The sequence below is a fragment of the Centrocercus urophasianus genome, unplaced genomic scaffold (genome assembly GCF_019232065.1).
Source record: "Centrocercus urophasianus isolate 14NV4802_14NV808 unplaced genomic scaffold, USGS_Curo_1.0 seq_10, whole genome shotgun sequence".
In the NCBI taxonomy this organism is placed as follows: domain Eukaryota; kingdom Metazoa; phylum Chordata; class Aves; order Galliformes; family Phasianidae; genus Centrocercus; species Centrocercus urophasianus.
In genome coordinates this window covers 17,458,634-17,483,046 of record NW_024884142.1, presented here as the reverse complement: position 1 = coordinate 17,483,046, position 24,413 = coordinate 17,458,634, and the positions used below count along the sequence as shown (strand labels likewise).

The following is a 24,413-nucleotide window of genomic DNA, read 5'->3' as shown; positions in this document are numbered from 1 at the left end:
TTCTTTCTTTCTTTCTTTCTTTCTTTCTTTCTTTCTTTCTTTCTTTCATTCATTCATTCATTCATTTCCTTCTTTCCTTCTTTTCTTCTTTCCTTTCCTCCTTTCATCCTTTCTTTCATCCTTTCTCTCGCTCTGTCTCCTACTCTTCCTACTTCTCTCTCCCACTCAATTTCAGATATTGCTGTCTTACAACATTATGTGAATTTCCTTGGTGATGGTACAGTTTTACTCTGTAAAATGCAGACTTCTAATGAAAATATTGACACAGCCTTAAGTGAAGTGGCAGAAATAGTGCTATTATCTTGCCATGGACAGAGGGATGCTATTACAGAGATAAAACATATTAAATAACAAATAGACTCCATGTCATTATTTGTGGACTTGGATCAATACCAAGACAAAATGAGAAAATATTTGTGAAGCTTTTTAAATGGCAACCAAAAGTCAATAAGATGGTGTTTTTCACTCTTTTCCTTAAAATTTAAAGCAAATTAGATCAAGAAGTTCTCATTTAATCTTTGTCTGAAGTATACTTCACTGGTATCTTGAAATCCCAAGATTTTTTATTTCCGTTAGTGAATTTTAGTCACCCAATCAGTGAGCTGAAATGATTTGTTGTCACCAAGGTACCCAATCAAGCATTAGAAGTAACTTTTAATAATGGAAAGATTTTCTATGCTCAAATTAAATGTTAAGGCAGCTTTTTACACAGGTTTATTTATTCATTTCAAGAACAAAAGGACTTTTCTAACTGGCTGACATTCCATAAGAATCCTCACCCGATCTTTACAATTCATTAGTCAGATTTAACCAATTTTGGTGTGATGACAGGGCAAGTTGTTCGGAATCGTTTTTGATTTTGAGCTAGAAATATTTTCCATACTCCTTTTTGAAATTTTAGTACGTTTGTTGTTTTCTACTGAAATATTTTTATTTCTTTTTTAAATCTCTCATGTTACGTGGACTTTATGAACTACGTAGTTTTCCCTCAAAATAGGTTTGTGTGTAATTCATAAATATCATCATCTAACAAAGTAATGTTTTTTTTACAACTGTCAATTATTTCTTTGCCAAAGTTAACACTTAAATTCAAGCAAATTATTGTATCTACTCAGCCAAAAAAATGTCAAGCTCTCCATTAACTGGGGCATAAAACTGTCTGACTTTTCTTGCCGACAGATTTGAAAGAAATTGCAGATAACTGAAGAGAAACTGATTTAGCAGATGGTTAGACGTGCATGGTGAAAAGCTATATATATCCATGAATATATATAAATATATATTGTTAATAATATTTTTCCCATTGGGAAGAATGGCTGACCCAGTTCCGCTGCTTCTTTAGAAGCGCTGCTTTCCAGACTAAACACAGACTTTGGGTGGGGTTGTGGGGTTTGTATGTATTGTACAGTACATATTTTCCCAGGAAAACACAATCTCGAAGTGACTCTGGCTGGCCATGAAAGAGGAGGGCGGCTCACGGAGACGCCTCAGTGCAGAGCATGTGAGGGAGGAATCGGCCTGACATGAGCTGAGTGGAAATCCTCCTGGTTCTCCTCCTAAATCCCGCTTTATATGCTTAGATAACAGGACGGCTCTGGCACATATGTGATCTCCTACACTCATTGCTTCTGTCATTATTTTCTCTGGATGTTACATTATGCAAAGAATTTCACCATGGCTACCTGCCTTCTTACTGCCTGAGTTATGGCAGTAATTACAAGATGGGCAGTTCCTTTTTCTTCTCTTTTTAGCCATGGCAGCTCCTTTCAGCTCGCTTTCATGGGCCCACAGGCTAATGGAGTTCTGCAGAAAATTGATTGATTATAGTCTGATCATGCTCGGTGTTGTCTGGTGTTTCCACATAGCTGAGAATGAACAGTTTATGAAGTGCCAATTGCAGCCTCCAGCTAAAGAAAGACTCCCCAGGGCTACAGGAGGGCTCTAGCTGCTAGCAGACTTCATAATGATTTCCCACACTTCTCCCCATCCTCTCCTGCTCGTCCTTTCCCTTGTCTAGCCCCCTCCGCCTGGTCAGGGTCACTGAACTTTAATTTTCTGTCAGTGGCGATCAGCTGGGGAAAGGATTAAAGGGGGAGAAGCGGTGAGAGCAGGCGACGGCGCGGGAGATGGTGGAATGAGGGGAGGAATGAGAGAAAAATGGCAAAGCTCCGAGCAGGCCTCAGAGGGAATAGAGGCCTCTGCTCAGCAGGCAGCAGCCTGTGGGCCTGGGAAAGGTTCTGGACAGAGGCACTGTGTGTGCTGGGAGGCGACTGGTGTTACTGGGAGCCTCCCAGAGGTGTTGTGAAGCAGAGCGTTGCATGGCAATCACAGAGGTGCAGCGGAGCAGCAGTTTAATGGTAGGGAGAAGAAGGTGCAAGCACATAGAGAGAGATGAACAGAAGAGAAAATGAGAGAGAATGTCATAAATATGGATCATTTATAATTGAAAGAGAAAATAAGTCAGGGCTTGGTTTTCTGTTTCCAGCAAGCCTTTCAGGTGAAGCGAGTGGTTTTCTTCCCGATCCCTCATGGCAGAGCTGCTACCTCACCCCCCAGCCATCTCCCCAGGCAAAACTTCTCATTCCTGCAAAATAAAAATGCAGCCCTCCCCACCTCCAGTATGTGTATGCAGAGAGCGCACAGACGGCCAACTAACGTTTATGGTAATAAATAACATAGAAGCTAGCTTTTAAAAACCACAGGTTAAAGGATGAGGGCTGCCATGACGCACACAGAGAGATTGAGATCAGAGGAGAAGCTAAAAGGGGTCAGGAGAAACAATGAATCCCCTTGTTCTTAGTAATATTTATGAGTGCTCCATTGCACCTAAAGTTCATATTTTATTGGCGAGGCCATGGGGTTTCCCCATTTGCTCATCTCTTAAAATAACACCCTTGGTTAAAATTTCCTATAAAACACAGAAGTGCTACAGCAGGCAGAACTTGTCAACCCTGACAACTACATTATGTGAGTGTGTGGGTGAGGTACACCTAGCAGGAGCTGGTTTGTGTTTGGTACTGGATTATGAATTTGTTTCCATGCAAAAAACGACTGTGAACCAAGCAGTTCAGTTCTCTGTTCAGAAGCTTCCCATGATTATTAAGAGATGCTCCAAAAAGTAAATCTGAATTTTTAGATTTCAACTCCTTTTTTTTTGAGCAAGTGCTCCAGTGCAAATAGGTTGACATCCTGGCTGCTATTAAATATTTTGATGGCATGTGTGGCATCTTGCCAGGACGCAGCTTTAGTTTGCTGTAATTAGAGCAAAGTGAGACAACATTTTTTTAATGAATCAGAGCATAGAGAGATGATCAAGACAACTAGTAATGGTAAAAGACATATATCTGTACCTGTAAACTTTCACTTAATCCTCTGAGCTAGAAAGGTGAACTGCTGAAATTTCTTTAAGGTTTGTCTTCTGCTTAGCAATATTACTCATTCAGACCCCGCGAGAATCTGGTTTGTAAAATTCTTCTAGAGACTGTATCTTTCAAATGGAATTGTTCCAATTCTCAAAAATCTGACTACAGTCAAATCTTGAAAAAGTGTAGCCATGATCCAGAATTGTCATAAATTAGTAATAACTTATCTAAGTATATCCGTATGAAATATTCCTTTGAAAAAAACTGAGGGAGAAGAATTTTAGATGAGATATTCAATTCTAAGATACTACAAAATAATTTCAGAAAAAATATTTCATTGGGCTATTGCAATATGGATAGCATCAGTTTCATAAGTAGTGGTGATAAAATATGTCCTGGCAAACCTAGACTCCAGGAGATGAAAGAGCAGAAACACTAAATGATTTATGAATTTGATTTTGGAGCAGTGGGGGTGGCATCCACTGGACCATGGTATCTGGGGTCACAGAATTCTAGAGTAATGATTTGCAAAATAAGTTAGTTGAGAAATCAAAAAAGTGGGTGAACGGTAGTGTGGATAATAAAGCAGAGCAAACCCAGCGTACACCTCCATGGCACCTGTAGTCTTTGTGGTAATTTATGATGGCAGAGATGCAGCAGGGACATAACTTAGGAAGGCTCTTCTCAAGGTGCCTCAGCTGGGCTATCTGTCTGACTGCAGGTTACAGAGTACTGGTGATGTAGAAGGTTTATCTGCTACAAGGCAACCTGATTGCCTTGCACATGAGATGCTGTGCAAAGGTCTTGCTGTGAGCCTCTCCAGCCCCAGCCTGAACCTGGAAGTTTGAGTGTGAAATGACATAGGAGCGAAAAATGAAAACCTGAAGAGGCTCAGAGAGTGGGCCTCAGTCTCTTGAACCACAGAATGAGGATGGACAAATAGTTCTGTGTTCATTTTCACTTCTTTGTGCTCACATTCGCAAGGATGAATGCCCTTTTTTCTTTTACTTAGCAGAGGACTATAACATCTTTTTTTTTTTTTCTTTTCTTCTTCTGAAGTCTGTTTTTACTGTGGCTGGCTAGATCTATGAAAGACCTAGCTCTTGAGAGCCTTGAACACCTTGCTTTTCCTCCCGGTGAGCTTAAGGCTTCGATAAGCCAAGCACAAGAAGTCTTAAAACAGATAGTTTTACAAAATAATGAAAAAGAAAAGGAAATATTGGAATTAAAGGATCAAATCTGACATTTCAGTCCTGGTGTAATGCATGGTGAGCATGTGGTTAGTGTAGCTCTAGTTCCCAGAATGTAGGCTGTTTGTGGCATGTGTGCATGCGTATCAGCATGTGTGCATGGGTTTGTGTATGTAATATAGAAAGCATGTAAATCTTTTCAGTTTTAGTCACTGGGATTTTTTCCCCCTTAAATCATAATATTATTTCCCATCAATACTATGTGGCTTTAGCAGCCCTGACCTTTCAAGCTGCCTGTTTGGACCAGTGTTTATCAGATGACCATTTGACCTCCTTGTTAATTGTACTTAATTACATCCTGTCGTAACATTTTGAAATAAGGAGGAGAGTTTATGGATCTGCTCCAAAGAGCTGAAGTCTAAAAGAGAAGAAGAATTCAGTGGTATGAGGTGCTGAGTAATCTCCTAGTTAGATCAGTAAGAGTTGTGCTCTGTACAGTTGATTACAAAACATAAACTGCTCCTTTTCTATTTATGATCATTGGCATTTCTGAGAAGAAAATCCCACAGTTTTCTTTATTCTGAGAAAGATTTCTCTTCACTGATTCTCAGCTTGGAGCTTTCTCTTAAGGGATCGAGGAAGGAGTGAGAAACCTATCAACAGCACTGCAAGGGCTGAAGTTCACATATGATGAGACAAAAGAGATGAACCACAAATGATCTCTCTGTGGTTTTCCAAAACTTCAGAGTTCCTTATGCTTCCCTAGCATTGCTGGTTCCCATGAGTTTATTGAGAGTTGTATGATATTTGGTATGAGATGTTCTGTGCGTTAGTGATTTATGGGAACATCTAAGGTTTCATTAAAAAGCAGCAATTATCCTGTCGTTGCAGAAAAAAAAAAAAGAAAACAAATCAACACACAGAAACAGATGCAGTTCTTCAAAATGGGCATTCTAAAGGCTCAGAAGGCAACTTCACACTCAATATTTTATAATGCTTTTCATGTAGTTGATGTCTTCTAAAACCCTTAGTGTTGATCATATTGCTTTTCTTCTGACTAAAAACGATATGTATGTTTTCTATTGTTACTGTTGCGTAGCTCACTTGTCACAAACAGATTATGTTAAACATGTTTTCCTAAATTAATGAAGGGGAAAAAAAAAAAAAAAAAAAGGAAGGAAGCCATAACATAAAAATGCAGGTGTTGTTTATTTTATATATATATATATGTATATATATGTATATATATATACATATAGGCCCATAGCTGATTTAATAATTCAGCTCTATTAACATCCAGGTAACAGTGCCAATGAATAACAAGTGAAAATCTAGACCTAGGACTTTAAAAAACACAAAGCAAAGGAATATACCTTCATTCTTGCTTTATTAAGACCCTAATAATTAGACTTACTGGAGAATGAAGTGCCATGAAGAATTAATTGCCTGTGGAAGTGAATTTCACATAATTATGGCATTATTTTAAAAGGTCTATCGTGCAGCATGAGTAATATTTTACATTAAAAATGTTACCTTGTACTGTGCTGTGAAGCTCTAGAATGATAAAGTACTGCCCATGAATCTTCTATCATGAACTGAACAGAATTCCTGTGAAAGTTCAAAATCTTTACTAAGTCTTTTTTTCAGGGAGGAATCGCTAAAACTGAAGTTCAGGTCTATACAGTTGCATTTACACAGTTGAATATTTTTACATGTCAATTTAAGTTATAAGTGTCTACAATTAGAAACACAGAACTTTTTTTTTTTTTTTCTTTAGAATTTGGGGAGGTACAGGTATAAGGACACAATATAATGTTCTTCATTGAAGTAGTTTAATGTTAAGTATTTTTTCAGAATGAAGTTCTTTGACTCCTTGACATTTTCTCTATTAATTGTTTTATTGCTCTTGAGATGAGTATCCATTTTAACCACATCTCTTTAAAAAGTGATATTTTTTCATCACTTCTTAAGACATGGAACTAATCATTTTTTAGTGAGACTTTATATCTTAAGGAGACAATATTTATAAGGAGATGGATTTATATATATATATATATATATGCACACACACACACACACACATATATATATAACTTAGTAAGTACAGTTTAAATAATATTATCTAAAATGCATATTTGTATAAAAATTAATGGAAAATCCAGAGGCTCTTTCTACTGTAGAATGAACACAACTGAGTTGATGCTGCAGTTCATAGAGTCAAGGTGGAGAGACAATATATACGCATATTTATTAGAAATGCAAAACCACATAGGATGTGCTTAGTAGCATGTATGTTAAAGAGAGAACTATTGTAACAGAGATTCTTAAGGGGGCTCAAATCAATGAAACAGGCACACGTGTGAGCTGAAAGCTGGTCTCAGTTGGGACAATTCCAAAACAAGTTACGAAAAAAGGTTCAGACTTGCTCACCATCATTGCCATACAGGAATGAAGCTTTCTTAATTAACTTTATATCATTTTGGTCAGTGGGATTTACTGTGGCCTCCTTTAAACCTTGCTGCTCCAGCTTGTTGTCTTCAGGCAGGGAGCGTGTTCCCAAAATGGAACTGGAAATAAATCCAAAAAGATAACACTATGATGCTTTCAGTTCTGAGGATGGGCAACAGAGAGTTCTCAATTACTTTATATGGAAAACTGTCAGCAAAAATGAAAGCAATAGTCCTAGCCCTTGTAGAAATCAAGTTTTAGCACAGATAGGTGCAAGGGCACCTTGGTGACTGCACACAGTGAAACACACACCAAGTATTCTTAACAGTGTAGTAATAAAAAATTGCATGGAAAATAAAAGCACTGTAAACAGATGGCTTCTCCCATCTCCTACTAGTTAAGCTAATGTGCCTCATACAAAACTTAGGTGCTTTTTGCGCGGACATTAAGAACGAGCAGGGAGAGAGAAGCCAGTGTTACAGAATACGTCACAAGCTTTGTGAGATCATCTTTGTTATTCCAGAGATGTGTTGTTATCTATAGATAACAGGTTTGTCAGGAACTGAGCAGATATATTATGAAACATTATGTCTATATACATGTGAGAAATGCAGCCACAGGTGGAATTACAGTGAGAATGCAAGAATGATTCAGGTACATCCATCTGGACATGGTCTTGGGCACCCTGCTCTGAATGCCCCTGCTGGAGCCAGGGTGGGATCAGATGAACCTAGAGGTTCCTGCCACCCTGTCTGTGATTCTGTGATCACAAAGAAGGCTCTTATCTTCATCTTCTACCCTGACCTTAATCATTCCTAATTTACTTTTTTTTAAAGTCATTTTGATACTCCTGGATCTTTTCTTCCCCAGTCTGTCCAAAATAACTTACTGTGAGGGATGCTCACTTGTTGTTGTCTTACCTATAACTAATCTGAGCTTTTTCATGGCACAAATACTTTCTGTGAAGTCTGTTTTTAATTTTTCTGACAGTGCAGGCCTAATGCTGGATGGCCAATACAGAGAACTTGCAATTTATTAACAGTCAATTAGTTCCTGTCATAAAAGAGGGTCGAAATATTCATTAACTCTGAAAAAAGCAACACAAGTGTTTTTTACTTTGCAGTGAGTGTACTTACTCAGTATGGGGGATTATTTGTAGGTGAAATAATCTCTCCTCATGATGAGCTAATTATGATCAGATTAGACCACCAGAGCTGAGGGTGCTGTCTGAATTAGTGTAAGAAGCTGTTAAAACCATGGCTTGCTCCTAAACTGGCTGTCAAAACAGTTATGTGTAACAGGCCTTTCTTTACTCTGAATGAGATGCTCCCAAGGTCTTCCTTCCTTGTAATTGTTACAGATGATTTTTATTGAATGTTTAGTCAGTGTTAATGCATATGGGTAGTATTAAAAAACTCAGATGTGAGGCTAAGCAGAAAATAGTGTATCTGGTCGTATCCATTTCAATGTGCAGAATTCCATGGATGCTCTTAGGACAAAATCGACCACAGGAAATAGCTGGAGCTTTCTAGACAACATGAACAAAATGGTGATGGTGGAGTTACTTGGCACCATTGGGTAGAAGTGAGCAGCAGAGGGTTAACATGTGCAGAACTAAGAAGATGTGGGAAGCTAGACTGTGCTTTAATGTTTAGTTTTACTCCCCTGCCAGTTGGCCTATGATGATATATGACCTTTCACCCTGCTCAGAAGTTATGTTCCATCTGTATACTTCTACAGTGTCAAAACAGTTATAACTTACACCTATTTTCTGACCATTGGATCCCAGAGGTATAACTTTTGTTCCTACTCATTTGCAGCTGAACTCAAGAGGGATTTCTTTTTTCTGTCATTTGTTAACCTCGAGGTTGTGTTGATCTGACATCCTGACTTTCACACACAGTCAGAAACCTGGGAATAATTGTTAGTTTTCTTTGTGACAATTTGTGATTAGAGAAAAGCAAAATTACATACAAATAAAAATGGAAGTCTATTGACAGAAGATATCAAAATACAGTGGTTTGCCAAAGCAGTGACAAATGTCATTGAAAGTGCAGAAAAAATTAACAACTTTTGGTCATGTTGCAATGAGGATTAGTTAATTTATCTATGCATTAGCTCAGAACTGAATATTTTTTCTCTAATCGGTTCTACATTTTGAAGTAAAGATGATTTTCACTGATGAAAATGAACACAACCAAAAATCCAGTGGCTATGCATTTGTAAAATAGATATTTAAGATCAGAGTTCTTTGGCAACTGGATGACTTAAGGAAATCACAGGCTTCTCCTTGTTCCATATGTTAAGGCAAACTGCACCCCATCCTGTCTTCATTGCCTTCCCCTAGATATTTGGTTGTAATGTGTCCCTCTTTTGGCACACATTTCTAACTGACTGCCCAAAATATGATGTCCTGGTAAGACCTGTTACTGTTATCCCCCAAAGCTGTGATCACCTGGGCTTTCAGCTACTAAATTTATGAAAGATTCAAGTGAGATACATTCTGCCATTATTAATAGAGCTATAAAGGGCATGTATGCTGACTGTCTTTTTCTGTGTTTTGTGTTATGGTGAAGTTTTACGTTCAAGAAGTTGATGGATAGAGAACCATCAAAGAATAGCTTAGGTTGGAAGGGACTTTAAAGATCATCTAGTTCTATACTGTACTATTCTACTATACTGTAAAAACTAGAAATGAAAAATAGATTGTGAAGAGTGGCTTTATATTCCTTTATATTTATATTCCTTTGTATTCGGACTGTGATAATATCCTGGCATAGACTCTCACGGTATTGTTCACTTCCAAAGCTCTGTTACAGCAGCAGTCATCCAACCTCTTTATTCAGGTTACTTATTCCTACTGTTGCATTGGCCAGCATCAGAACTGCATAAGAAAAGCAGGTTTCTGTTTTTCCACTTATTCTGTATCAACATCTGAAATCCTTCCAGCATTTAATTATCGCTGGAGTAGCTGCAGCGTAGCACTTGTTTTGACTTGCCGAGCAAGTGCATTTGACTTGGAAGACACAGAAAACAGTAAATTGAATGAATACCACATGTTTACCAGTAACATTTTCAACAAAACATTGGCTATTGAATGAAGACCAGCAATTTCATTAAAACAAGTATTTTGTCCCATATTTTGGACAGTGTGGAAAAAAAAGAAAAGAAAAGCATCATAGATATTCTCATGGTGTAGAGAACATCTGGGAGACTATAACTGAGATAGCAGAGCTCAGTTACGCCTCTTCGGTCCAGGTATACGTTTAGTTCTGTGGTTATAAATACTGCTGGAAGGCATTGCTCTGTGGTTCCTGAGAAATCTTTTGTGCTCATGAGGAACGGTAAAAGCTTTTAACTACTGAGTTTTAGTTGTTAAAATTATTCCAGGAAAAAAATGTATTCTTTTTATATATGCTCTTATATTTTGCTATGTCTTTGTAAATTCTTCTGTTATTTGCCTAGACACTGCCTACCCCTTACTAGAGTTGAATATATGTAGGAAGGCTTTGAGGGAATTAGAAAGTAGATATCATATGACATCATTTGAAGGTCTCCCTTAACATGAACTTCAAAACATTCAAACGATTTGTCTATTTATTGCTAATTAATATAAATCTATCTAATCTTATAAACTGCAACAATAAAAGTAGGAACTTAAAATTTCAATAATAGAACAGTACTTCTCTGGTCATACTCAAAAATGTAATACTAAGTTTTTGGGTATATTCTAACTTAATTCTGTTATATAGTATTATACATTATATTTATATTATATATATATATGTTATATATTATTGAAACTTTTTTTTTTTTTCTGTGAAAGATGAAAACCAATGTGTGCTTGAAAAAAGTCCATGCAAAGTATTTTTTTATTATTATTATTATTTTAAGTTACAGTTTTCCTTTTCACCTTGGCTCTAAACTCAGTTGCAGTGACTGAAAGTTTTCTTATTGACTTTATCTTCCCTGAATTGCTTTGCAATTCATAGGGTTTAGTAATTTTGTGGAATTATGGAAGAGTTATTCCACCATTAAAAGCCTGGATTTAGGAAACAATAGACGATTTCTCATTTACTGAAGCTGCCACTAACTGCGTAGTATTTCATCGAATTTTCTAACTGTCTCTAATTTAGTTAACCAAAACAACCAAACACTGCTCACTGATGCCAGTAATTGACTGAAAATACTTTAGTGAAATAACTCCAAACGTGTGAGTGTGACCTACAAGCCTTCTCTTTTCTGTTTCAATAAGAAAATATATATTTTGTAAAAGGAATTTGCATCACTCTTTCAAAACCACGTCTGTAACTCTTTAATTACTTTAAATACAACCAACCTAATAATAATAAATACAGAGAAACTAAAAAATATAGTGATATAGTAACACTTTTTTTTTTTTTTTTTTTTTTTTTTTTTTTTTTTAAGTGAACTGGTGCAATGAAAAAAAATAAAATTTCTGGAGACTTACCCTACTCAATTAAAGAAAATTCTCACTGATTACAGAAATAATTTTGCTTCTAAGATGCTTTTGCATTTAAGAAGGGATCCAAATTATAAAGTGGACTAAGACCCTGATGGATGCATTCGGTGTTTATGATGGGACATGAATGAAATGCACTCAAAAATACTGGTTATTTTGAGATCACCTGTTATCAGCTGCCTGCACTTCTGACCTAAGGTATCCCAGTACAAGTGCTCTTGGGATCTGAGTACCAGCTGATCCATTTTGTGCAGAGATAAGTCCCAAAAGATCTTGATTCAGAAGGCACGTTCTGAACACAGCTAAAGAACCTGCATTGGCAACATTGAAGCCTCTGCAACATATTTTCATGAAAGAACCAGATGATAATGACCACATCTTCATTCACTTTTTATTTCTCTCATAGTTTGTTCACCAAGGAAACAGAGAATGTAGTTTTGTTTTCCACCTCAATCTAGGGAGAAAAATCAGAAAAAAAAGGATGATATTTTAAGTCTCAATCACCTACTTTTCCTTACTAGTGGTTGCAAAGTACAAATGGGGATCTAAGCCCTCCCTTTCTCTGCTGATGAAAATGGGTTGCAATGTGAAAAGAAATGCAGAAAACTAGGCATTAAGAGATCAGGCAAGTGGGCATATGATTCTGAAGCTCTGTGGTCAAAACACTCAGATGAACGATTATCTAGTAGATGCCTTTTATCAGTAAAATAAACATTAGGAAAACAAAAAGGATGTGAGAACAGAAATGATTTTTTTTTTTTTTTTTTTCAGTTTTACCAACTCCTGTTTTATGTTTGAAGGTGGCCCAGGATGTCCCATTACTGAGCTACTCAATATTGTGGCAGTCAGGATCTTGTCATTGAAAATAGCTGCCATGGGTTGAAATGTCTGTTGAGAAAGGGCTATCTCTTATTCCTCTGGTCTGGAGCAGTTGACTAAAGGGGAAAGGTAGATAAACTTGTCTCTTGTTATGGACTGGTGCAAGACAGTTGACTCTTAACAAACAGAAGTGGCTCTCTAGTGACAGTATCAGGCTCTGATGTCTGAAACATTCTTCTGAATACAAATGACTATTTACATGAATTTTAACTTCTAAGTCAAAATAGCCTTGATTGCAATTCTTATAGTTTTATAAAAGCAATTAAATCTTTAACAAAGCAGCATCACTAAGGCAAGTATTTTCTTTTTCTGTTTTTTTTTTTGTGTGTTTTTTAATTATCATTAGGAGAATATTTTTCTTTACACTTGACTTTTAAAAGCGCACTCATTTTAAGACCTTTCTGGAAGCTTAATTCTTATTCAAAGTCTAACAGATAGATATAAAAGACTGCCATGTACTTCAATAAAATTTGAATTAGATTTTGCATTTTGATAAGTAAAAAGAAGAAAAGTGCATTTGCTGAGTTAAGCTTAAATTTTTTAAAGTTAATGTTTTTATTCAGCAGCCAAAAAGCCTGCACAAAATTACAAAGATTTAACACATTTATTTTTAAAAGTCTGTTTTCTGATCTCCTCAGCTGAGAATGATGTTTTGCTTAATGTAGTTCTTAAATTCTCTGTGATGCACTTTGTTAAAATCTTGACATCTGTCATATCAAAGAATCTTTCATTCGGCTCATGGATTGCATTTTTTCCCTTGTCAACACACTCTATTTTTTTGCCATATTTTGTAAAAAGCATTGTCACTAACATAGACTGATGTTTAATAGTCTTGAATGGGTTTCTAGGATTTGAATGCTGGAGAGCAGAGCAATGAGGTAAATAGCTATTTGATGTCTGTCTTTTCACAGTAGCACAATAGCTAATTCCTAGGGCCTCTGACCTCTTAGTGTCCTGTAACAGAGTACTTGCATTAATCTGTTGCTTATCTGTCACCTACCACATTTGATATTTCCAGCCTCTGCTTTCAATTATCAGTCATTAGAGGCAGCGCTGAGTAATTTCAGGAGAAAACGCCTGGAACCTTTGACCTGTTTCTGTCAGATAACCACAAGTGTTCACTGTAGATAAACTATCATTTCATTATATTCAAGATGTAAACAAGTGTCGTTTGTAGTGTATCGGCTTACTGTAACCTTTATCACCTTGAAGTGATTAAAACTGACTGGTTTACTTAGTGCTTATACAAAGAAACCAGAATTAAACAGTGAAATTCAGTGAGATTAGTGCAAATGGCCTCTTATAGTTACACGGTCTGCAAGACCCTTTCTTTGCCTTGGCATGTATATGTAGTGGTTAAACATTAAGTTGATTAAAGAAGCTTCACGATTCATGAATCCAGTTGGGATTCTTGGACCTTATGTAGTAAAATCAGCTTGTTACAACCTGGCCTTAGTTTGCTCCCCACTTGCTGAAAAAGCTTTCACTTTCCATACATGTCACCACAACCTCTTTAGGAAAAGTGAAATACATAAGTGGGGAGCTAATTGCCAATGAAAGTGCATGCATAATAGTCCCATGCACTACAGCATAAACTTCTTGCTAGCACTTTCAACTATTTTTTTAAGCTCAGTCAACAGTCAATTAGACATTTGTAGCTGAATTGGTAATACACTGATTATTTACTGCACTGTTCTTCCACCTATGTGCTTCATATTTTTATTAATGGAAATCAGTGCACAATATTTTCATGTAACAGATAACCCTTTTTTCAGAATATCTTTGTGGTGTAGACTCCTCTTCATTCCTTCTGGATTGGGGTGAGTGTCAATACAGTATGAATATTTCATCAGTGAGCCACATGGGTGGAAAATATCATTCTTTCCTATCTTACACACACAGGTGTTTGTGATATTCCCCTGAGCTATGATTTTTCTGATGTAACCATAGCGCTGAATATATTAGTTTCAGGTGGTATGAGAATACCAGTGCAAAAAGCCAGTGCTCCTGATCAGCGAGAGCAGATGAAGAATTTTGTTGTAATCAGCACTGACCTGATATCGTAGTCCTTTTTAATTACAAAAATTATAGATTTTCAATGGTTAAAAAAGGACTTCCTGATATTCTGGTCAACTGGTTTTTAGATGCTGTGATCTGTCCCACAGAGATGCATTTTGGCAGATGAATTGAGCAGAGCTGGAATGACATGAGAATGATCTGGAAGAACTGAATACTTCCCAATCTTGAATGATATTTTTCGGACTGCCAGTCCTGAAAAGCTGTCACATTTAAAATAGAAATACTTGAGACATAGTGCCCTGCTGCACTTAATGCCATTTCAGTGATGCAAAGGATCTGATGGACGGCTTACCGTGCATTCAGTCTTCCCTAACAAAGCATTTATTAGATGCACAAGAGAGCTAGATTTGTGTCTTATTTTTAGCACTAAAATACTCATTAAATAACATTTCTCTTTTATAGTTCGTCATTGTAGACACTAGACAATGCTGCAACATGATTGTGATTGCTTTTTTCCAGTCTGCTATATGATATAAAATCTTCACTTTTCTAAATACAATAAAATTGTTTTTAATGTTTTGTACATTGGCCTACAGAAATTTATGGTTTGAGATTCTGGCTTCAATGCAGAGGGTGGGACTTCCCTGGACTCAAGATTTTTCATGGATTTTAGTGCCTGTTTTACACACCCCTTCATTTTTGGAGGCTATTTCTACTCCCGGGTCCTGCCTTGCTTGCCAATTCTGTCCTGCCAAGTAGAGGCTTAAGGAAATTTTGAAATTGCAATCCTTTCAGATGGCAATATTTTCTCTTCCTTGGGTATACATGGATACATAATATCTAAGTTAACTGTAATTTGGGGCTCAACAGACAAGGGCTATCAGTGTTCTTTCAGCAGTTGAGCTCATGAGCAGTAAGTGCTCATGAGAGAATCCCATCAGTGGTTATCGCACTGTGTCATAGAGGTTTGTGTCCAAACTGTAGTGTACATGGAGACAACTGCTTTTTCCAAACTAATGTTATTAATTAGAATGTACTTTGTAAGAAACTAGACAGAAAGAAACCTCAAACCCAAATAAAAACAGCTCAGGCCAGGAGTACTGGCGTTTAAAACTTTTATTCAGAGCCTAATTCTCCAGTGCTTACTCACAGTGAGTTGTGCTTAGTTACCCATGAAAGCTGGTAAATACTTGTTGAATAAATACTAATGCAGGATATTGTTGCTACATTAATTCTGGCTTTAATATATTTTTCATTTGCAGATTATGGACATAATCTATTCTACATTAGCTCAGCAACCCTCAGCTATAACATTAGAAACTTGTGGCAGACTCTATGCTCGAAAAATCCTCCACAGTTCAGTGCATTTGCATATGTTAATCTCTGCCAAGTTCTCTCAGAAATGAAAGGCTTTACATGCACATTAAAAAAAAGGCAAACAGACCCCAAACCTCAAGCTAGATCTCTGTGTATATCTCACAGCTTAGAGCTGAGCAGCAGAGCTGCTAAATAGACTGTATCCTGTTTCTCTTCAGTAGCAGCCCATTCATCTCCAGGTACAGAGCAGCCCGTTTACATGCTTCTGCCTCTTTTCTGTTTTACTTTTTCTGCATAGTGTAAGATGGCAAACCACGTAAGCTAAATACACAGTTGAGCCAAGTAAACCTTGCAGCTAGCAGACAATTTTCCGTTTGTCAGCCAAGGGAAAGTTCATTTTCACTGAAGACAAAATGTTCTTATAACCTATCTATTTTATTTTTGGTGATTTGTAAGGCAACGTCCTTTTGGACACTTCCAAAAAAAAAATTCTCATGAAAACAAAGATAGTGAACATTTTTGAAAGGATGAATGTGAAGTGTTCTATAGGGCTCTAGCTAGATGGCCACAGGTGACTGCTGCTCTGAAAAAAAAGTGTAAAAGCTTTTGCTTCAGTGATTTTCATTTTAACACATCCATGACTGTGCCCTTTAACAGCAGCTCCAAAACATAGCATTTTCTTTCAGCACATTTCTGCTTTGTAAGACATGTGCATTATAATAACGCAAGCAGCAAATATATACAAACAGATATGCATTGTGTATGTAGGTGAAATAGTGTCAATGTACACACAGACATGAACATCTAAATATAAATACACTCTAATAATGAAGACATTTTATTGTTCATAAATATAAGGTAGTAATCTGTGCCTGCAATTTTTCAGAACTCATGTAGTTCGTTCCCAGGATCTGAAGACAGTTATTACCAAAACTCAGTAGGAGAGCAGGAGTTGTATGAGGGAGCATTTACTGAAGCTGGGCGCAGTCACAAACCTTTAGCTCTGTGTGTCAGGCTTTGTCCACCATTAGTCAAATCAGGAGGAAAGTGAAACTTCACTGCTGCAGGGCAGGAGCACAACTTTTTTTAGAGGTCAGTGTTACATTTCTAGGAAGGAAAACCGTGGATGATTTTCCCTTTTGTGTCTGTAAAATCTGGCGTTCATCCCATGAGATAGTAATCAGCCAGCACTGAGCCCTGTGGATTCCCTTGCTGCATCAGAACAGATATTCCTTGGTGGGACTAGCACCTAACTCAGGGTGAGGACTGCAGCAGATACCTGAGCAACCCCCAGTACAGCTGTACATTGAAGTCAACTTATATCCCCATCCACTCCTGACCTGGGGAAGAAAAAAATTAGTTGTTTTGGAACTGTGGTGTCATAAACATTGGCAGTGGCCCTGTGCAGCCACTGCCTCTCAGAGAGACCTCTCCAGCCAGGAGCAACCCTGCCCGTGCAGGGGTTCAACACCATTTTGCCTCTCAGCCCTGATTCATGGCTCCTTCTGACCGCTGGCATGATGAAGCCGATGCCATTAGATTGCAGCATGTGTTAATTTACATGATGTGATTTATGCGATGTGACCATTTCTTGAATATATGGTGTTGTAGTGCACTTTAGCACTACTTCAGGATTTGTTATTTTAAGAGGGAGTGATCAGCATTCCCCTCATCTGCCTAGATATTAGTGATGAGTAGCACTTTCAAAAGGCATCTATTTCTCTGATATTACTGCTGCTGTGCTTGCAACCAAACTGAAGTCCTAAGTCCTTCTGCAGCTTTAAGTTTGTCCATATTTCTAGTTACTTTACAACATGCCCTCTTTCAGCTTTTTTTTGATATTCTTTCCACTCTGGCTTCTGGAATTTGTATAAAACCCACTGAGGGTTTTTCCTTTTGAACTGAAGACATTTGGCTTGTGGAATTTCCTTTAACTGGAAGTATGTCTGAGCTTGTGGTTTTATTATTTCCACAGTTTTATATTGTCCTGTTTGTTTACTCCTAAGCACGGGGAATGCTCCATTAGTCATGGGAAATCAGTATTCACCACTTTAATTTGCATTCAATTCTTTCTCTAACAGTTGAAAGAGACAAGGACTTCTCCCACCAGCGAAGGCACTACAAGGAATTTCGGTTTGACCTCACTCAAATCCCACATGGAGAAGCAGTGACAGCAGCTGAATTCCGGATATATAAAGATCGAAGCAACAGCCGGTTTGAGAACGAAACAATTCAGATTAGCATTTATCAGATCATCAAGGAGTATCCCAACAGGTATCATGTCGGCATGAGCATATTATGCCTGCAGTAATGTTCCAGATTTCTATCTGAATTTGAGAGGTGATAACTGATCATAAGCGTGCCCTTGGCAAGGCATTATTGCTGTCCCTGTGGTTTGTGTTGCATTAATTCCTAGGCAACGTCAACAAAAACTGAGCAAGAACAAAACTTATCTTCAACATAATTTATTCCAGGTTTATGGAGTTGCATTTCCAGCCTCACCAAACAGTCTGCCCATATACAGAGAGGGTGAGGGTTCATGTTCTCAGTGAACAAATGGTGGAATCGTATGTACAGTGTAAGCGTCTGGATTTGGTAAATACACCATTTGCTGACACTGAGGTACTACAAGCCAAGATTCAGATAGTTCCTTACAGGCAGATAGACTGTTGAATTTTGCTGACTTTTGAAGGTTTTTTTTTCGCAAGCGTGTTTTAGTATTCTGCAGAATGTAACTGAAAGATTGAATCAGGCACTGCCTTTAAGATGACATACAGACACTTAACACTTGCTGCGTACAATAACTAAGAATTAAAACACATAGACATTACACATGAGCAAATATCTGATCCTATGTTTGCGGAACAGCGTGGGACATATTTCCAGGACTGTGCAACAGCCATGTAAATGACCAGATTTGACAAGGCAAAGTAGATAAATATCCCAAAATTCCCATTAAAAAGTAGTACCAATTCCAAGATGCTTCTGAAAAAAAAAATGGCATGTCCACAAAGTACTGGAGTTTTTACCTAGATTGGTGAAAATTTTAAAATTAAATTGCTTAATGTCTTTAATGTTTAAGCAAAGCGAGAAAGAAAAATTGTTATGAGTTAAATAAAAACCTCCCTCATCTTGGAACAGATAACACATTTCTATTCTGGCAATGTCTAGCAAAGGCAGCGGAAATGGTAGCAGAAACTTGCAAAGCATCAAGCACTCTATCATCAGGTAGCTCAAAGGCTGGGCCAGAGTTCAAATCTCTTTGCTGCTCACAGAACCCTGAGCTCGTACCTTCCAGGTGAGATCTCTGACCGTCAAATTATAAACATTTTATGACTATAAAGAGGAGTTGTTTTTTGTCGATGGAGCAGAACCAACAGAAGGGAAAACACTTATCCTTGCAGAGTATCTTCTGCTTTCTTACTACATTGTGCAGAAATAGAACAGTGCAGGATATTTTTTTTTCCTCTGTGCTTAACTTGCAAAAGTTCTGTTGTTGTAGGTTCCAAAAGAAACTTTTTGGAGGAAAGAATGAAACTGGAAGGAAAAAAAATATATATTTTTGAAGAGCATATGTCAGGGTTGGGATGTTGAAAGCTCTTTACTTGCAAAATCAACAGACTTTTTTTGAAAACAAGTGGGAAAAGTTAGTTTTCTAATCCACTTTAATGGGTTTCTTTATTTGTATGTTGGTTGTTGTTTTTTTTTTTTCATTAAGTTGCTTCTGTTTTATTTTAGAGAAGGCAAAGTCACTTACTCCTCTGAAGCAAGACGAAACTTTAATAAACATCTGACCTGTTAAATGACAGTTGTCCCTATGAAACCACTGAAGAATACTCACGATTTCTTTCAATATCTTATCTACTTTTCTAAGATAGTAAAATCACTATTTCTATTTATAAACATTTTTTAAAAATACGTATGTATTTCCATTCATTAGCCTAATAACCCCACGTGTTCAGATGGAATCATGATGTGGGAAGAGTACACATGCAATGACACACCGTCCATTGGCTTTTCCCTATTCTATCTAAGGAAATTTCAGACTTAGACTTATTAGACTTAGTCTTATTCAAGTGTTTCTCTTCAGTCTCCACTTATATATGCAGCATATGATGGCAAATGCTTTAATGTTGGGATTGGAGAAATCCACAACCTCATAACCTCTACAGTGTTCATATTTGAAACAAGGAACTTTTCCCACTTGCTTCTCAGTATCTCTGATCAGAAGAACTCCTAAGCATATTTTATCACTGCAATAAAGTTACATTATTTTTTGCCTTGGGATCCAGACTTCAGTAGCGTTAGTCATGACTTTGTCACCTCAGTTTTGTCCTATATCAAGACATAAGACTTTAGTTGTAAAATTTTCAGATTTAGGTGCAAATATTTCTGTAGCTATGGAGTGCTCCACACTCCTGCTAGTCATACCACAGCAGAACTGCTTAATTTGACCCTGGCCCTCCACCTTTCTTTGCTCTGAATGGGAAATGGGGGTGCCCAGTAGGATTATGCAATCTGTTATGGGTTCTGCTGTGCTTTTGGGCAAGGCATGGTCAGGGTTTATGGGTTCTGTGTTGCAGTCTTTGTAGTTTCAGACATTTTTCTGTCTTTGGAGAAGTTGCTGAAATGCGTGCATTGAATTCATTTGGAGTTTGCTAAAATTACAGTCTTTGAGATTGAAATTTTCTGTTTGTTCTAAGGGAATATGTAAAGCATTGCCAAAGGCAAGGCAACTTTTCTATTCAGCCCTGCCAATGTACTCCTACCCTGATCTTTTCTCATGACGAAAGTAATGTGCTCCAACAGGCCAAATCCTTGTTCATGATCTAATGGCAGCTAGCCACTAATTTAACTAAACCCCAAGGATTCTTCCCACATTAGGGAATCCTCAAGTGTCATTAAGATACTAGAGCAGCTTTCTGGAATGAGGCGAGAGGTGAAACCACATTATGGGGATGGCCTATTACATACTAGTAGTCATGTTTCGATCTGGTCAAAATCTTTGCTGGGTTTCAAGGAATTTAGAGATGGTTTATTTCACCTTCACTTTCCTGAATGACCCAGGAGATCTGGATCTTAGACGTTCTGCCCATAGCCTCTGCTGAAATTCTTGAGTGTGGTAGCATTTCTGATGTAGGCAACTGGTCGTCTGAGTCCAGACTGTGATCAGTAAACTTAAACAGCCTCCAAAAAGGTAAAGCCAATCAGCTGTGTTCTGTCTGTATGTGTTCATTGTTGCATTTCAGGCTATTTACGACATAATGCACTACTTTTTTATTATGTGTTGTGGACTATTTTTAAATAGATTTTTTTTTTTTTTTAAATTAGAGCCAAAATTTGCAGCTGTTTTTCATTTTAAATGCGATTGTTTTTTCTTCTTTCTCTTCATAGAATAAAGGAGAATTTAAAAATTGAAAATGTTGTGAAATGTGATAAGAAATTTCAGTGACATCAGCTAATGGTAGTATACTGAATCCAGAGCAATCACTGATTTTTGATAGGCCAGGCATTCACCCAGTATTTATATGAATTCTGAAATAAGTCATTACTTTTCCGACACGTATTTTTAATTTCTGTAGTAAATTACTGCTATGCGGCCTAAAACATTGGTGCTGATCTGGAGTCTTTTTCTCTATTTTACTATCTTCTCTTGCAAATCAGTTCTAATTTCCTCTAAGTACACACAGATAATTTTTAGTTTATTTGCCAAGTAAATGGGTACGAACAATCTGCCTGTTCGCGTCTGTTATCACAGCCAGATCCTTGCAGGAAGGTGAACATAACAGTGCCAAAGACAGAGTGATGTGAGTTTCTACTGCCATACAAATAACTTCATGCTGTGAAGAGATCCTCGGGGAGAATTTGTTCTTTACGAGGATTTCTGGGTTACCCTGTTAGTAGTATTCTGATTCAGCATAAAGATATCGTACGCACTGACTTTTGAGAACTTTTGGTATCATTCACAGCAAAGTTTGGAGCTAAAAGAATATATATGGGAAAATAATTGTGTATTCCAGGAAGAGACAATAAAAACAAGAAATCATGGCACTGTAATATTGTAATACTTTATATTCCACATCGTTCCACACTTTCCTATTAAATTTACCAAATGGTACAAGAGATATTTACAAATAACTGTCATAAAGCCTGCTGCATTCAGAATCAAACTGTTCAGTTTTAAAGTTCTGATAAAACTGCTTATTAGAGAAAAAAATGGGCATTTAAGACTCCAGAGAGTACTATTTATGAGCTTGCGGTATGTTGTTAATTTCTTCAGTGCTAGAGTAGTTGGTCAGGCTCTTTTGAATTGTAAGACTGTTTTCATATTAGCTCTGGAGGGAGAAAGGTATGTTTTCTCCTTGTGTGGCCGTTCACACAGTTCTAGTGAAACACGAGCCATAAGAGCTCAGCAAATGATTATCCTGTAGAAGAAGGCAAAAAGGATGAATTTTAAAAAAGTTCCAACAATTTTCTTAAGAACAAATAAATAAATAACTAAAGGTTCACTCATTGCTGCTGAGCTCTTTAACCTGATTCTGCAACTGTTTCTCACGTACAGGCAAACGTGCGCTTGTCTGAAATCATTTGGTTTTATTTTCCCATGTGTTGAACTAACACAGTTTCAAGAGCTATACAAAATGTTTTTTCAGTATAAGAGCTTTTCAGTGCGTGTAAAGTGGTTAGTCTAGATAAAGCCGTAAATTCCTACCATGTCATTGTGATTAAGCAGACTGTGACTATTGCGACAGCAACATCATAATTCTAAATTCTCCTATGCGCAAAGCCTGTTCTTGCCGTCTCTCTTACCTCCTTAAACATACATTCATGCTGCCTGCAAGTTAACGGTACAACTCCAAGGTCTGTGTAAGCCAAGTTTGCCTTGACTTGTTCAGTCTAGATGCAGAGTAAAACATTTCTTCTTGTGCACTGTTGTTTTGATTACTTTTTATGGCAGAGAAGGGAAAGGTTTATATAACAATAGACTTAAGTTTAAAAGGCACAATGGAGAAAACAGTTTTTAATAATGCATGCTGCTTTGTTGAAGTGTGTAAAGTGAAACTGATGAGAGTTAAATATCTTGTTTTTAGCATCGCCGTTGCCGTAAATTATTTGTAATGCAGATGTGGTTCTGGAAGCAATTGTTTCGGGAGATATGTGAAAACAGAACAAATAAATGATCCATGCTAAACATTTAGTAACACAATTATACGAACTCCCCTGAGTAGCCCTTCTGAATTACTGGAAAATTTCATGGGAATGAATTTGAGAATATACCAGGGATCTGAGGGTTAAAATGTAATAAGTACGTTACTGAATCAGTATATAATTTCCACTTTGATATGTAGACTTATTTTCTAAACATCTGTATTAATATGAAATTGTCATATATTCATGTTTTGTTATATGATATCGCTGTCATATGTTATTGATAACAGATTCTTTTAGCCACACTATGCCTTTGAATTTTAGTTGAAATTTGAACGTGATTTTGACATTTTTTGTCATTTACACTAGATGTTTTATAAATGTTACTGTTCCTGAGACATTCTGGTGCTGAAAGATGAATTCTTTATGCACAGTCTCAATTATATATTTTGTGTATTCATACCAGGAAACTAGATTTTTTACATTTTCCAGAACTGCAGTTTTCATATGCTGGATCATTTCAGCAAGGCATCTGAGGGGAATACCTGTATTATACTTAACAATTATGTGTTGGCTACAGCATACGCTGTGCTGTGTCATGATGAGGATGTGTGGAAGGATTATTCATTTGGACTGGAGAAAGTTATTGTCAGCAAGGAAGTCAGGGAAAAAAAAAAAATAGTAATATTTGAATGTCATAACTCTCTATTTTCTTTAACTTAGGGATGCAGACTTGTTCCTGTTAGACACAAGAAAGGCTCAAGCTTCTGATGTGGGCTGGTTTGTGTTTGACATTACTGTGACCAGCAATCACTGGGTGATTAATCCACAGAACAATCTGGGCTTGCAGCTCTGCGCTGAAACAGGAGACGGTAAGGCTGTAACTATAGCTTGTTGCTCCATATATGCTCTTGTCATCCTATGGCTGTGAACCTTTTCTGGATTGGTGTTTTTCAACTCTACTGGGTGGCAATTCATGGCGGGTTTATGAATGAAGAACACAGTCTTGTCCTGATGTAGTCATGATCTGGAAACTATTTATTGTTCTTAATTCCATAGAATATAGCAATTATAAAGCTAACTGAATCTAGTCAAATTAAATGAAATTTGGGATAAAAGCTCTAACATTAAAAATCAGGTTTGATTTTAATGTTCTTCCGTTGATGATTACCTACATACAGTCAGGAAGCTCAAGAAGATTTGGGGGATTTTTGGTTTATTAAGCTTCTAAAGATCCTTCTGAGGTGAAGTATGGAGAAAGCTATAAAACAGCTACAGGACCGGAGTGACTTCCTTGCCACTAATATTGACATTGGAAAAAGGTTAATAATGGAGTAATGTGGAAATTGATTTTCTATCTTTCAAAAATTTTTTTTATTTCAAAACATTTTTACCTGAAATGTGTCAAAACTTTAAAATCTTTAACATTTTAATTAGCTAAAAAGTAGAAAGAATCTTATTAAGTCTGAATAATAGCCATGATATTTTAAGAACAATTTACTAGACTACTATATTATTTACGGTTATGCTGTTTATTACAAAGTGAAAATACATCTCAATGCAAGA

General features: G+C 37.0%; 1 protein-coding gene across 2 annotated transcripts in view; it reads left to right on the top strand.

Moving 5' to 3' along the window:
* The window catches only part of BMP5 (bone morphogenetic protein 5), a 53,626-nt gene that overhangs the window by 6,103 nt on the left and 23,110 nt on the right, over positions 1-24,413 (top strand). For both annotated transcript variants that reach the window (XM_042822624.1, XM_042822617.1), the window contains 2 exons: positions 17,780-17,972; positions 23,571-23,719. In XM_042822624.1, coding sequence (XP_042678558.1) covers positions 17,780-17,972; positions 23,571-23,719 — 342 coding nt within the window. The remainder of the gene's footprint in view (positions 1-17,779; positions 17,973-23,570; positions 23,720-24,413) is intronic.